This window comes from Perna viridis, chromosome 3 (genome assembly GCF_037379345.1).
Source record: "Perna viridis isolate PV_CMFRI_1.1 ecotype Kerala chromosome 3, ASM3737934v1, whole genome shotgun sequence".
Classification (NCBI taxonomy): domain Eukaryota; kingdom Metazoa; phylum Mollusca; class Bivalvia; order Mytilida; family Mytilidae; genus Perna; species Perna viridis.
In genome coordinates this window covers 29,000,743-29,016,894 of record NC_142447.1, presented here as the reverse complement: position 1 = coordinate 29,016,894, position 16,152 = coordinate 29,000,743, and the positions used below count along the sequence as shown (strand labels likewise).

At 34.7% G+C, this 16,152-nt stretch overlaps 2 protein-coding genes across 4 annotated transcripts; one reads left to right on the top strand and one right to left on the bottom strand.

Annotated features, from left to right (window-relative positions):
- On the top strand, positions 1-6,676 carry LOC148621759 (gigasin-6-like). Of its 3 annotated transcripts, XM_088576435.1 has the most exons (5): positions 15-598; positions 955-1,125; positions 3,594-3,854; positions 4,191-4,450; positions 5,975-6,676. In XM_088576435.1, the coding sequence occupies exons 1-5, from the start codon at positions 294-296 to the stop codon at positions 6,616-6,618; spliced, it is 1,641 nt and encodes a 546-aa protein (XP_088432561.1). In that variant the 5' UTR covers positions 15-293; the 3' UTR covers positions 6,619-6,676. The 3 variants fall into 3 exon arrangements, with proteins under 3 accessions (XP_088432564.1, XP_088432561.1, XP_088432563.1); XM_088576438.1 differs by lacking the exon at positions 4,191-4,450 and having other exon boundaries at positions 1-598; XM_088576437.1 differs by lacking the exons at positions 15-598; positions 955-1,125 and adding an exon at positions 1,213-1,411.
- Positions 6,677-8,113: 1,437 nt separating this feature from the next.
- On the bottom strand, positions 8,114-14,984 carry LOC148621758 (uncharacterized). The gene is made up of 6 exons (XM_088576439.1): positions 14,829-14,984; positions 11,178-11,377; positions 10,669-10,836; positions 9,801-10,064; positions 9,090-9,347; positions 8,114-8,751 (listed from the first exon to the last, which is right to left on the bottom strand). The coding sequence occupies exons 1-6, from the start codon at positions 14,949-14,951 to the stop codon at positions 8,151-8,153; spliced, it is 1,614 nt and encodes a 537-aa protein (XP_088432565.1). The 5' UTR covers positions 14,952-14,984; the 3' UTR covers positions 8,114-8,150.
- Between the last annotated feature and the right edge of the window lie 1,168 nt (positions 14,985-16,152).

Here is a 16,152-nt window from a genome sequence, read left to right as displayed (position 1 = left end):
GATTCTTAGGTGGACGGTTATTTAATAGCAACAGTTATGATAAACAATTATATACATTATTGTTTGTATCAGCCTCTTTTAACAAGATACAAGGATAATATAAGATTCGACATCTTACCACAAGTACAGTAATGGTTGGGATGCTTTGATGATAAGTACATCAATAACCTTTAGTCCGTCGTCTAATAATAGAATCTAGGCATGCTGTTATCTCCAGTACGACAAAGCAGAGGTAAACTGTTTGACATTTATTACGACATATTTGACCGTGAAATCATAGTTTCAGTTTTAAAATGTTCATACTCTCTTTAGCAATTTCATTAATATTGATGGATCAAAACATCGTTCTTACTTGTACAGACTGTGAAGCGAAACTGGAGCAAATCCTGGCAGAAACACAGCAATGTAAATCAGATTCTATTGTCGGACTATCAGTGTCCGTTGTTCAATCAAATAAAGTGTTGTTTCAAGGTGGATATGGTGTTAAAAGACTAAGAAGTAACGAAAGTGTCACGGCTGATACAGTGTTTGGATTAGCATCGCTCTCGAAAGCTTTTGCAAGCACATTATTGCTAAAACTGATAGAAGAAAAAATGAAGTAAGTACAAAATGTGTATATATGTGTCGTGTACGTTATTTCGATGGAAGTCAGGTAATAATTTTATACTTTTTTTTATGTTTTTTAAGGACATTAAACTTAGTTCTTTAAAAAAATCTGTCTATATTCCGAGAGGTACATTTTCATGTCGTCCTCGTAAGCTTTTAGTAGTTTTTGTTATTTAAAATAAGTTCCGACATTAATACACACATATCTGAAGTGTAATACTCATTAAGAACTCATGATAATTAGACGACATCCTACGATAGCGTTCTTACATCTGGAAGTTAATTACAGTAGCAGCCCGGAGCTACATGAATGACAACAGAATTTACATGTTCTTACTTTGTTTACAGTTATAGCCTTGACACTAAAGTGAGTACCGTGCTAGACAAACATGACCTATTCTACGATCTTATACGCTCTAAGTACGCCACATTACGTGATCTCCTATCGCATCGCATGGGAATACCTGGAAACAACCGAATACGGATGAATAATAATCTGACACGTGCTAACTTAGTAGAGTAAGTTTATTTTTTTATGCCTACCATTGCAACACATCGGGGACTTTCCAATATCATAGAAATAAGATCTAAATGTTGACGTGCTAAATATTCCATAAAAAAACCATAGAAATTACATCTACCTATCATAAATGTTAAGAATTAATCATCGACCAACGATGAGCATGTCTTGCGGATTGGTTACTGGAATTGTTTTCGCTTTCACCGGTCTGTTTGTAGAGGCTGTTGTTACATTTACAGTGGATTTCCTGGATGAACTGATCTTGTTGAACTGGAATAGCCCAAGGTAAATACCAGTTCATTCAAATAGACACATTCGTTAATTTAAACAATTAAACAGCTGATTTTACCTATAGGAAAAATACATAATGTATGAAAAAGCTTCAGCTGCTTATAACTTTGGCCGGATGATAGTTGAATATAACATTGACTTAGTGGTGAATGACTAAAGCTGCATCATTTAATTGAGAAATAATTCATGGAGGGGGTACATTTGTACTCATTTGAACATGGGTACGGCATTTATATTCGAGCGACAGCGAGGTGTTAAATGAGAATATAAATGCCAAACCCATGTTAAAATGAGTACAAATCAACCCTCGGGGGAATTATTTCTTTTCTAATATGAAAAATACGGTAATTTTTGTGACAAAATTTCCCTAGGCGTAGCAAAGAAAAATGGCTGTTCCGTTTAACCTCCCCCGTGTGGGAGTTGGATTAATTAAGAAATATCCAAGTAAACCATCTCTTGAATAAGTATCAGTATCAGTATAGTATTAGATAACCTCTCAGTCGTTAAATCATCGCGCAAACGTTTATAAACGAGTGTCTCGAAGCGACAGCGATAGAAAGAGAGACAGTGCGCAGGTGCTTAAGGTGGCCAGGGTTGTACCGATATACAACTGTATACTGTTTGACGGTATGAAGACGTTATATTAGAATTTTGTATAACTTTTTTTTGTCATCAACATAAATGAAATAATAAAAAAAAGATTTAGAAAATCTGCACAAGCTAATGTGATAAAAAACACTAAAAATTGCAAAATTTGGAACATGATGTTCACATTATCCAGAATGTGTCATGACTTATTTTCCTCTAAAATATGATTACATGTAACGTTAACTTCTCAAGAATGTATAACGAATGGGAGAAAAGCATTTGAACGTATGAATACTGACTTCCAGTACTGGGGGTCTTTTTGTTCTATCACACTCCAGTGGTCACACACTGAAACACCTAACGTGAGTTTGTCCATGTGAAGGAAAAATTATCCTACTGCAATTTAATATGTCTATTTAGATGACCACAGAGTTTAGGTAGTACAATACAGTTAGGTCATTTCTGAAATTTTTGTCTCATTTTGTTGAAATAAAGCTGTTTTGAGGCAGTCCGCACAGAAATTTCTAGTGTTTTGTCATAAAGAAAGGTGCATATATATGAAATCCTTGGTGTGTAGAGGTTCAAGTCATTTATAAGTAATTTAGTGATTATTGTTATAAAATCCAGTAGCCATGGTAACATATTGAAAAAAATATTTCTGAGTTTTAGTACAAATTAGGGGTGCCTTTCCAAAACTAACAGCCAAATACTATGTTTTATAAAATATCAGGCACTTGGACACTACCACAGGATGTAAGCATGCATGGAGAAGGTGGAAAAGGGGTAAAAACAATAAGACCCTTTTCAATTCATTCTCTCACAATTTTAGTTCCAAAAGTTTGTGCGAAATAAGGTATTTTGAAAATCAGCCATCTGATGCTGAGGAGAGAACCTAATACGGCAGGGGACTGAAACCTTCCGGATACCATTCTTCCCATAAATTACACCTGTTTACCATTACATATATTACATCTGTCTATGTATAAATGCATAACTACATTTAAACAATATATCCACAAAATTTCAACTTTTAAGTTTTACAAAATTTGACGGGGGTAAATTGGTGTGCGAAACAGTGCGCCTTAATGTAACTGTATAGTGCACCCCTAAGGTCCATTTTCCCTAATTCAACAGATGCAATGTAAACCCATTTAGCCAAACTGGTATTAAGGCTCTTCCATCAGAAGTCATGGTCAACTCACTGTAATTTGTATGATAAAATGTAAAATGGTCTTGCATAGTAAATGTTTATGCGTAAAATATAATTTTGAAACACCAACACTAAAAAGATATTTTCAATTAAATGAGGTAAATATGATAAATACGATAGGTGAATTCGGCATTGTCTCGCCTCTGTGAGTAATGACTTTTTAGCCGTAACTGTGTTTATAAATGAGGTATTTTACCATACCCAAAGACTTTTTCAAATCTCCGTTGGTGTACATGCGGTGGGATCAAGCAAGTAATCCAAAGTCTGACAATTTTCAGAATAAGTGTATGTTTTTATTATTTAATATAATATCATGAAACTGTATAACGTCCTGTCAAGCCTATTTGTTGCATGCTTCACTAATGTTATTTATTATAGACGGTTGAAGTACCTAAAACCAGCTGGCGGATTTCGTGACAGTTATTTCTACAGTAATCTTATGTATGGACTTGTAACATATATTACTGAACAAATAGGAGGAGACAGTTGGGAGAATTTAGTAAGAAATCATTTGTTTACACCCCTCGGTATGAAATCATCGACATTTATGACGGAAGTTGATCCGGATAAAATAGATCTTGCTCATGGTTATGTTGAATATTATGGAGAGTTAAAACCAGTACCATTCAACTTTTCAAGGTGAGGATATGAATGCAACTAAAGTTTTTTTTCTTCTTATATAGGACATCCTCACCTTTAGTATGATTTTTAAAATTATATACCATTCAAATTGAGTATTATATAGCGTTTCTTCCCAATGAGCGGTACACTGAAGAATCATTTGCTGAATTTCAGAATTTTTCATTGTTCACTTGTGAAAACAGATGTAGTCAAAAGCGGATTTATTACCTATTTAAATTGAAGTAGTATGAACAACCTTCAGAAAATATATATCATAATTCTTGCTTCTCCGTCAAGAATATATTGCCATTGTTAGATTGTTTAATGGTACCGTATGTAGTTTTTGATTACCAGACATTGGGCAATACTTTGTGGAAGTGGGTGTGTGATGTCTACATCTCATGATATGACGAATTGGATGAAAGTTTGGCTCAATGGTGGGAAACTACCTAATGGAAAGAGGCTAATTTCTGAAAAAGCATATAATCATTTGATTCGAGCGGAGAATATTATTGACAACTCGTACACACAAACATATTTCCAGAAACCTGTGTTTCCCGTTACAAACAGTCAAACTAGCTATGCATTAGGCTGGAGGAGAGGGTTTTATAGAGGTAGGGAATTTTCAATAAATAAATTGTGTATAAAAATACCTATATTTATTCGCTGAGAATGTTACCAATCATATAGATATTACAAAGTCGCTATGCTGTGCACATGTTTCAAGGAATAACCTCTGATTAACAGAATAATGCAATTAGAACCTTTTACACACCTATTACGTTGTGTAAAGATGGAATTGGTTCCTGGAGTGAAAATCACGGAATTCTTTATAGTATTTCTGATAAGTTTCACACCGGTTCCTTGCGTATTGTTGAGTACCAATGTCGGGTGGTTTGTTTGAAGATTATTTATCGTCTAACAAATGCGTCTTTTCATACCTCCATTGCTGTTTATGCGCCTATTTTAACGATCAGTTTTGAATGAAAAGTTTTAGGTTGTAAGTAAAGTAAACGACTTGTTACGGAATCACGTGACTCGTCTCCTACAATGGATAGATATTGTTATATCTGACGTCTTACTGATAATCTAAGAAACTGGATTTTTCATTATTACTTATGAGACTTGTATTTGGGTTTTGCCAAATGGTAAAATAAGTTTACAACAAATTACTCTATTTACGATATATGATTTATTAAATCAGTCTTGCTCATTGTGACAAGTCAGATATAGATCAACACGGCGACAGGCGTTCGTTTCCTTTCCTGCTTACCACTGAAGACAAGACTATTGAAAATCCAAGACATGTTCAAAATCGAGCACAGTTTGACAATCGGATTACGTTGCATTTGTATGATCCACTTATTTCGAATTTTCAAGGTTGCAGTTTTTTAGAGGGATACACACATACATACATAACTTTAATTCCTCCAAAAGGAGATATGACATATAAATACAATTACATAATGCAAATGGAAAAAATTAATGTTAATCAAAATAGAAATGTCTATAATTTGCCTTAGTCTATTAGTTCCCTAAATCTTGCTAAGTCATTATCACACTGTATTCTAAACATTTTCTTATTTAGTTCAGAGGTATTGATGGCAGTATTAACAATGTTTTTCCATGATAACTTAGACGGAGTATATATATAGTTCAAAAGGTATTGCAGGAAATCATATTTGTGTAAAATATTATTATGTCCTGTATGAATCCAATCTGTTTCCTTAATGGGTGATGAAAATATTGAAAAAGTTTGTAGATGAACACTTGTTTAGCGAGTGTATCAGTGTCTTGATGGTACACAATTTCTGTAGAAACATCAGTTTTCGCTTATTGACTACGACTGGAATGCGAGGTAAATCCAATATGCTTTCACAAATGTCGGATCGTGTCCTTCTGTTAAATCCTTGAATGTGTTTGACAATAAAGTATTGGAAAGTGTTCAGTTTGCATAAATCTTTCTGAGTGTAATTGTTCCACAATTCACTACCATACAGAACTGTAGGTAAACTATTTTATTATAAAGACTTTTTACTTGTTAGGATCGTCAGAAGCGTCTAGAGTGCGTTTCTAAAATAAGACTATTATCAACAAGTAGAAGATAAAAAATATCATGCTTACTATATAAATTTCAGGTTATGACATGATCGTACACTCTGGAACAACATTTGGATACAGAGCACTGTTGTCAGTCTTTCCGGACAACGACTTGGCAATCTTCACCGTTATGACAGGAAATGACCCGAGCTATTTATATAGACAAACATTGCATAACTTTATATTTGATTTGTACAACCGATTTGAACCGTATCTAAACTCTTCTTCTATTTGTTACTACCCTGAACCATGGAAGAACACAACAAATTCGAAATCCAAACCAAAATACAATGAAGACTTACAACCAGGACGTACTATATCGGAATATTTTGGAACATACCACAATGTTGCATATGGAAATTTAGAAATTAAAGCTCATGGAGATAGCAATAAGCTTATTTTAGAATATGGCATACAAACGTGTTGGCTTTATCCCAAAAAGAAAAAAGATGAATTTTTTGGCAATTCAATAGGTTTGACGAAATATATAATTAATTTTGAAACGTTTATGTTCTCCTTTAATGACGATGTAGTTTCTCTTAAAATACCGGTTTTTGAAAGGAAGGATCCCCCAATTTTTACTAAGTCTACTAAGAAAGAAACAAACTCTTCAAATTGTGTTTTGCCTCTTGATATTTTCTGTATTTTGTGTTTAATATTCATAAATTTTCTAATATTGTAGTAACTAAATGTTTCTTATCGATTTCGAAATGCAATACTAATAAATTGTTAAAAATCCGTCTGGTTGGTCTTTATCATGTTAATGATTGATAATAATACATTTTATGTTACAAATATATGTATAGTCAGTATATACATAGACACTTTTATTCCAAAGCAATCTTGATATTCCAGTTTGGGAGCCTACTTCATCATTATACATACTTTTGGCTAATATTCTAGAAATTGGTTATCACAGACTCTTTAAACCAATTTGTATTAAAGGATAGTATGCATAAAAACATTCATTTCTTTCACTCTCGTTTGTCAACAAAGGTACCATCAATTTGGCTAACATCCTCCATTATAAAACCGTCTCGGACAAATTTCGTATACTTCGCCTATCAGATGCACAAAATTGACGACTTCAAGGCTGAACCATCCGACTGTTCTTGCCAAAACTCTCCATTCAAATATGGTTCTTCCGGTCGCGTCATTACGAGAGATTAAGACATGTAGAAAATGAATCGCTCCGTAAAGTTCTCGCTAAAGGTCCCAAAGACCGCGTGAACCCACGCTCTATAGTTAAATTAGAATTATAACTTTTCTTATGCATTTTAATGGGAACAAATAGGTGGGAACATTGTTTAGCCAGACTTTTTGAGCTCAGTTTCTGCAATAGATGACAAATTATCTTTAAACAATCCTAGTTTCGGGGATTTAATAAATCATTTCTACCCCAAAGAACTTCAGGTGAAGGACAATACACACACACATATATATATATATATATACAGACCCTATGAAGTCAAGTCTCATACAGATGTATCTTGATCGACTCTTAAGAATCGATGGAAAAGGAAAACTCATTACCAAACTATACGGCAAACGGGATGATATGTCATTCCGTGTTGTCAACTTCCTTTTCATCTATGGCAACATTCCTTCAGCACCTGTGTATTGAGTTTGTACGTTATGCCAGAGCTTGCGGAAACTACGCAGACTTTTGTACAGTGCTTTACGACAATTGGGCTTCTGGAACATGGTTATGTTGTTACAAGATTACAATCTTTATGGTTGTCATCATGAAGTCATGGATCGTTATCGTGTATCCATATGCACCATAAGAACCGATTTGTTCACCGTATCATTGGTTTCTTTAAATTTCATCTTTCATCTACCACGGTCGTGACATTATATGAGCAAATCAGCGAAGGACGCTTACACAACCGGTACACGCTCCCAATTCTTAGAAGAATCCGAGTAACTAATTTACTTTTGTTTCTTTGTATGTGTAATTTCGGTTTGTTCTTGTTCTTGTTATGTGTGTCTTGTTTCCCTGTCTAGTCTTTATCCTTGGACTATATTCTTTTGATTGCCATTCCAATCATGGTTCCATTGGTTACTCTTGGTAATACATTGCCATTTTCTTCGATTAAAGTATTGACATCGTGATGCTAAAGATGTCTTGTTTTCGGTTGTAAAAACACTCGGATTAAACCGATCAAAGACGTTCATCATTTTCACGTTTATTCTATTTTTTTTTAATTCCTTCTACCCAACGATTACATTAGGATTGACGTGACTAGTCCTTTTCAAAAATACAGGTGGATCTCTTGGTTCAAAACTGGTAAGTTTAACACTGTCTATGGCATATTTGTTGTGCAAGTGGTCTGCTTGGAAAATAATGGTATGTAGCTCACTAATTTTATAAAGGACGTTATTTCCAATTGCTGCAAATTTATCAGCTGTTGATGTTGGGTAGAGCAGCCATGTACCTATTCCATAATTCATCTGCAATGTGTTAGCAGACGTGTTTTGGAACACGTGAAGATCACCATACAAGCTACTGTGGTAAGTACCTGCATAAAAATGCAAAGCCCTTGTAGGGTGTAAATCTTTCTTGATGGGATGGTAGGTACTTCTTGGTTTTCTATACCATGGTTCAGGGAACGAACAAACGGTGGTCGAGTTTAACCATGGTCCTTCGCCTAAAAGAAGGTCCCCTAAATAGTTGTGCAATAAATACCGGAAAGTGTATCCAGGGTCATCTCCACTCATTGTCGTGAAAATTCCGATGTTCATGTCCGGAATTAAAGAAACAAGTGACGAAAAACCCCATGTCGTCCCGGTATGTCGGAGAACTTTATATCCTAAAAATGAGAAGTATTTATTTTTAAATATTACAGTACATTTAGTTAATTAATCATAATGTGACACAGGTATACGCGTATAAAGACTGCAAAACATGCCGTACTAACTATAATACCATTGTATGTAAGTAAGAGTGTACATGTGTACACGTATTTCAACTAACATTCATATTGATCAATCATATTAACAAATATATCAAGAAAAAGGGGATTTCAAACTATAATTGGTCTATGTAGTAACTTCAAAAGCACTAAAATAATAACATTATTTTCAACAAACGGGGGTCTAACTACCGGAATCACGCATGGAACCGCCGCTTATATGCATGCAATTGTATCTCTATAAACGCCGTTTTTCCATCCTAGTGCGTAGTTCTCTTCTAAGGATGACACTGGAACTTTGGATCTTGCAAATGTCTTTTCAATAGTAGGTGCTGAAATAGTGTTGCGTCTCTTATGCAATGCCTCCATATCGTCCTCGGAAACAATTTGTTGACCTGCTTGGTTACGTCCCTTGTTCAGGTGGAATAACATCCATTTTGTTATGTCTACAGCATTACTCATGATGTTCGTGGACCCTCCCATCTCACCCCATCGTCTGGTCCGAGTGAAAAAACATAGCATACATGTAAGTACATAAGCTATTTAAGAAAATTAATATTGATTCTAACATATGACATGAGTTGTAAGTGAATGCGATAATACAGAAAAAAGCTTTAATGTAGTCATTATTGTATAATAAAGTATTTTTGTTGGTGGATGAGGGTCAAATTTCGCCGTATTTAAGTTATCGTTTGTCAATCCTGGATGTTTCTACCGTTAACCCTACCAACCCTTTTTTACCCTACACTAAAGTCTTTTGCCATCCGTTGACAGTTTGGGTATGCCTTCAAAACAAACCAATCAAACTTTTGAAACGATAAAAAATATTTACCTACATCCCGATTGTAGTTTTAGAGTATGCACAGGTGCTATTTTTCCTCGCCATATTGAAATCGATGCACAATTACGTTTCGGCAAGGTAAATAAGGGAAGAGAAGAATAAATATACCTGTTGATTGCAAAGTCAATAGGTATTGGACTTCCGTCGACTTTATCACCTCTATATCCCACAGCTACATCGCCGGATAAATCTACTTTTGTCATAAACGATGACGTTGCCATTCCAAGTGGTTGATAAAGTTCTTCGGTTATAAGGTCTTCCCATGGTTTCCCACCAATTTTTTCAGTAATAACAGTCGCCAATCCATACATGAAATTGTTGTACAAATACGATTCTCGGAATGGATGAACTGATTTTATTGTTTGGACGCGTCTGAAAAAAAAATTGTTGAAATCCAATACAGAAGGTGAACAGAAAACACCTTGTATAAATCAAAAATATGTGTTATAAAAACAGTAAAATTTATAAAATTGAAAGCATTTTAGATGATTAGCCTAGGAAAAATTACAACATAAAAATTAAATCAAATGTTCGATATATGAACTGTTTTGCTACAGAAGAGTCTTAAGGCCACTGTCGTACTTCTCATTCTGTATTATCACTATATTAGACATATCATTTGGCTATCCTTAATTCAAAATGTAATTATAAACTTGTATCGGAATTATCGTACTATACTAACTTTGCCTTATCACTCGTACCGCTACCCTTGCTATATCTGCTTTAACGTACTTCTAGCCTTACTATATCGGACTTATGGGACGGTTAATTTTGATACATTATAGCCTAATCGTACAGCTGACCTGTTGTATTTGTCTTTGGTACTGCTACACTTGCTACATAAGCCTTATTGTTCTGATTGCAACCTTGCTAAGTCGGACATATCGTAACGCAGAAGTTGCTTCGTACTGCGCTGTCGATCCTATCATACACTGTACTACTAACCCTTCTACAATGACTCAATCGTACTACTTACCTTGCTATATCAGCCCTTGTGAGATTAAAGTCATATCTCATAGAGTTGTGTGGCGGAAATCCAAGCGTGTGGGATAAAATATCTCTTATGTTGGCATTGTCTGTCCGAATATGTGTCGAAAATTTAAAATTGGGTAAAATGTCGGCTACGTGTGTATAGATACTCATGCTGAAATTAAATACTTTGTATTCAGCAAAAAAATCATACTGCAGTTACTTTGAATATGAAATAAATTTTACAATAACAATATTTAAAAAAAAAAACTGAGAAATTTGTTCTCTTAACTATATCTTTACAATGACCACTGATTGGATCTCGTGGCATGATTATATTTTTATCAATCTTTTAATATTGACTATTATCGTACATGCACAAGAGGGTTAAAAATATCCAATTGGAAACTTAGTACGTCTCTGCAATGATAAGAAACATTCGATAGACCGTTCCATATAATGTATCCGATTTGATAACTCCATTTGTCTACGCTCATTAACGTTACTTTGACTTACTTTGAGTGTCTCGATAAAAGCTTCACCAGAAGAGTTGCACAGAATGCTTTAGACATGGAAGCAACAGCAAATAGTGTTTTGTTGGTCACTTGACTACCAGTAGATACATCTTTTGTTCCATACCCTTTAGCCATCAATATTTTCCCATCCTTTACAAGAGCTAAAGCCAGACCTGGGTTTGCTTTGTGACATTGTAAACTCTGTCATCAATAGCATAAATATTTAAACTTGATAGCAAAATATCCCGGTTTAATATTGAGGAAAGCAGATGACGCTTTCCCTTCCAGTGCACCTATTCTTCCAGTTTTTGGGTTATTTTTGTCAAAATCCGGGTTGTCATATTATTTTTTTTTCTTTTATTTCTTCTGGTTCCTGAATGTTATGCTTTGACAGCGTCTTTACTTTAGTATTTGGGTTATCGCGCCCACGTGCATATTGAATGTAGAAAAATAGATTTGATAGCCTATAAGCGTTATCTACCCAAAATGGTATAAGAATGAAAAACAAATGAAATGAAAATAAATAAATCAAAGAGTGAAGTCTTCAAATTCACTGTCGTCAAATATTCTGCAAACTCATTCGTAACCGTGATGACCCGAATGTTTTTAACCAAAACAACTGGTTACCAGGAAATGCGGGTAATGTTTCCGTCCCACAAGTTTCTGATAATGCATATGACCTATATAGTCAATTGTAACGAGTCGCTGTGTCTGAATCGTAAAACTGTGCTAAGCGATTTTTTCATCTTTTAATGCAAACTTCCCGTTCATATACAAGCAAAAAAAAAAAAAAACACACGTAGGACACATGTTTAGTTTACAACCAATTTATTTTGAAGTCTTCTCCCAACAATAATATACAATACATAAAGTAGAACATTGAAAGCATGCATTAAGTCAATATGAATATTAAAAAAGTCAATTTTGAATTAGATTTATCATGACAATGAGAAAAAAGAAAAACAGTACAATGAAAACAAAAAAGTTTCAGAAATATATATCACAAATTCATGAGAAACATAAAGTGGACAGGTGGATGCGCTGTTCTTGTGCAACAGTGATATTAGATCAGAAATCTTTTTGATCGTTTAATAAATATGAAGACATTATCAAAAATAAGTATATTTTCTTCGTACGTTAGATCAGTACTACCTGTGGTAAGCAGTGAAACATCAATTCTGAAAGGAATTAAGTGCAAACTCTCGAATATTGTAATACGGTTTTCAGTATATTCATTGCATTCGAAAAAAGGTAGACATGTTCCATCGGAGCACTGCAACTACGCGCGGGATCAGCTACAGTGTGTAAATCGTAGTTAAGGAAAGACCCAGAACATCGTACATGTAGCTGGGTCGAAAAAAACATTTAATTTACGAGGGTTGTAAAATATTGAGGAATGTTTAGTTTATGCAAGGTGTCTTCGCTTCCGATTGCACGTTTAAATCTTGATATTGAATTTATTGTTGAACATATGTGTATGATATTTAAAAGGAACGCTTTGATCTTAAATGAAGCTATGACGGTAAACACGGCACCAATCAGCTGCTTAATGTGGAGTAGTAATATATGATTATGCAAATCATATGCGAATGTAAAGTACTGATATAACGAGTGCAAGAAGTCGCTAATAATATTAGCGACTTGTAAAGTCATGACGCTTCAAGATATAAATTTAAAAAGCTGCTTGCATCGAAGTACGTATATATTGAACACTTATAAAGCAATAGGAAGGCTTGCACTAAAAATATAATAGTTACAACCAAGACAGGTCAAAACTGTTACACTAACAATTAATTAGCTTGTGAAGGGCCACATTCAATCTGGGTATTTATCGATGAAAAACCCGAAGTTTCGACCAGTTTGTATAATAATACAGAATATAGTCATATATTATAGATTATAGTGTCATCAAAACTAAGGAAAACGAACACAAAAACAGGCGCGGATCTAAGGACTGGCGTACCGTGCGTAGCCCCCCCCCCCCTAAATCGGTAAGAAAAAAATTTTCACCACAAGTTTCACCCCAAAAATATGTTTTGCCTTGCTTTGCACGGCATTAAATTCAATTAACGCCCCCTTCCTAAACTCAAACCCTGTATCCACCCCTGAAAAAAGATCTAAATGATATAACTTTAAACTCATTTTTTACGATCTAATACACCTGTCAGTCGGATTTCTGCAGGCTGAGTGGTTAATCTGATGACGACGTTTCCAACTTTACACATACTTCTTCCTCTTGTAGTATAATTGTCAGCAACACTAATGTCTTTGAAACGGGAGTAATATTATCAGAGGTGGATCCAGGATTTCGTGTTAGAGGGCGTAAATACAATTAAAGGCGGAGCGAAGCGAGGCAAGACGATTTTTTGGGGAAGAATTATAAAACCACGATTTCATGAAAAACCCTCATTTTAGGGGCATTAACGCCCGGCACGCTTTCCTTGGATCTGCGTCTGATTGTTATGGATATCCGTTAATTCTAAATGCCAAAACATTACTGTAACGCTATATTATTGATACAAAACAAATATCCAGATCAAATAAGGTCTGTCACCAACAAATATGCAAGTCTTTCCTTAGTACTTATTCTAATCTCTCATGGTTTATTATTTGCTCTGACTCTTTAAACAATGTTTTGGTAATTAAGAGCCACAAACTGGAAAACACCCTTATTTTACAAATACTTCACTCTTTTGATCGACTTCAGGAATTTGACAAAGAAATTGTTTTCCTCTCGGTACCCAGTCATGTTGGTATTCGGGGAAATTTAAATGTTAGAGTTGCCAAGAAGGCATTAAAGGAAAGAATAATGGACACGTATTTACAATACACTGATTTAAACTTTGTATAAGGAAAATGTTTTGCAGATGTGGCAAGACCGATGGGACGTAAGTCTTGAACGTAACAAGTTCCATTCTATATAAATTCAATCTAGGCTTTCATAAATCTGCATCCGGCAATCGCAGAGAGCAAGTGGTTATGACTAGATGTCGCATTGAACATTCTAGATCTACATAAATTATGACCATTTGCCTGTTGGTGATCCTCGACCTGAATGTATCCCATGCGATTCCCCTTTATCAAACATGTTCTTCTAGATTGTGTGGATTTTGCCGGCAACACCAGGCAAAATTATTTTGACTGTGACAATGTTTTGTTCAAGACCGTTTCATCAAAAACCATTAACAATTTCTTGCAAGACATCGATTTATTTAATAAAATGTAATTTTTGATACTTTTTTGATTTTTCAATATTCTAAAAGTTATCGAAGTAATGTTTATAGATGTTTTTTATGTCTTTAATTTACCTTTTTATTTGTAAATAGCATTTTGTTTAATTAATTTCATTCTTTTATAAAGCGACTTCGATCTCATTTTTAATGTTTCCAGATTATTTAATGCTCTTGTCGTTATATGGACCTAGTCCCCGAAACCGCATTAAAAAAAAACAATCAATCAATCAATCAGTCTCGCTTTTGACCGGGATGTTTCCATTAAATTAGTTCTACTAAAAGCCTGTCCAGGGCCTAACATTTCAACATGAAGTTTGTGAAAAGAGAAACGTACACAAAGTAAATGATAAAAGTTCAAATAACGTATTCATGATTTTGATCTAACACTTGCCGTAACATTTACGTAGTAGACAACTTACAGCTTTGACAAACTCGTCAACTTTAGCTTCTAACTCACTCTGTGATATTCCGAGAACACAGCATTTGTAACTAAACAGTGATAAAATTACTAGTAAAATGATGAGCGACCTTAACATGGTCATGACTGGCACTTGTCTAAGATTAAAGATAAGAAACCAAGACGTACATACATGTAATACTAACTCATTGGGACTTGTTACATTGGTTACGGGTTATTGTGGCAAATATGGTCCCGTTCATTTGATATAGTTTAATTTGACAGATAAATCCCGATCTATATGACTGGAAGTCGCATATGTAACACTCAATGATAAGCAGTTTCCAGTAGCGGATCCCGGGGATGGAACTCCTTTTTTTTCAGAAAATTTTGTTAATTTCGTCCGTAGTTTAAGCGAACCTCCTCCCACCTCAACAAAATCTTTGATCTTTGGATGCTCCGCCGAGTTTCCTTTCTTGAAGTTAATGTTAAAGAATAATCAAGGGGACCAAGGTTACAGCGGTAATCAAAAGTATGTAACCCTGGGACAAAGATCAGACATGCCAAACAGACATACACAACAAAGAACATGAAGTAACTAAAATCATGCATACAAAAGCAAATGAACATCTCGGACTCCACTAAAAACTGGGAGCGTGGATCAGGTGCACCGTAGGGTAAGCTTTCTCTGCTTTTCTAACACCCTAAAATCATAGTTGCTTTCATTCAGAGGATTATTATTATCTTGGTAAATATACTCTCTACAATGCTACACAAGGAGTCAAGGATTAATTTAGCACGGGGATAAAGAATTTTCCCAAAATTCGAAGGTAGGTAGCCAAACTCTCTGAAATCTGTAACCGTTAGACAAACTGTATAAAGTACAACCCTAGGACTGATCGCCCTATTCGGGAAATTGGTGAATACTTTAGCACAATGCTGATAGGATGACAAAAACACAAAAACTTCGTGATTTTTTTACGCAAAGCACGACACTGTTCCTCTATGTGTAAGTTCCTTAAAATCGATTAAACCTGACAAATATAGGGCATGTTAATTTCACAATTGTCGGCTATTTATTTTATTTTGGCTATGATGATTTGATTCCCACTGACTTATTGAACACGGGGTTTATTCTGGCTATTCCAACATTCTAAAATATATAGGTAAAAATTATAAAATCCATGTAGGAATAGCCAGAACGGTTGTATAAACAAGGGATTAAGTTTGTGTATACTGTAAAAAAAAAAAAAATTAATTGGAATTCTGAATGTTTTGGAATTACCTGTCCCATTTTTGATGTATATATGAAATTTTATTTTGGATCTGTAAAGGTTTCATGTGAA

Excerpts from the sequence above, each read along its gene's own strand:
- LOC148621759 (XM_088576435.1), top strand. The coding sequence starts at position 294 with ATGTTCATACTCTCTTTAGCAATTTCATTAATATTGATGGATCAAAAC. Across the intron at positions 599-954 it reads CTGATAGAAGAAAAAATGAA|TTATAGCCTTGACACTAAAG; the intron begins GTAAGTACAAAA and ends CTTTGTTTACAG. Across the intron at positions 1,126-3,593 it reads ACACGTGCTAACTTAGTAGA|ACGGTTGAAGTACCTAAAAC; the intron begins GTAAGTTTATTT and ends TATTTATTATAG.
- LOC148621758 (XM_088576439.1), bottom strand. The coding sequence starts at position 14,951 with ATGACCATGTTAAGGTCGCTCATCATTTTACTAGTAATTTTATCACTG. Across the intron at positions 9,348-9,800 it reads ATTGACTTTGCAATCAACAG|ACGATGGGGTGAGATGGGAG; the intron begins GTATATTTATTC and ends CACTCGGACCAG. Across the intron at positions 8,752-9,089 it reads TGGAAAAACGGCGTTTATAG|AGGATATAAAGTTCTCCGAC; the intron begins AGATACAATTGC and ends CTTCTCATTTTT.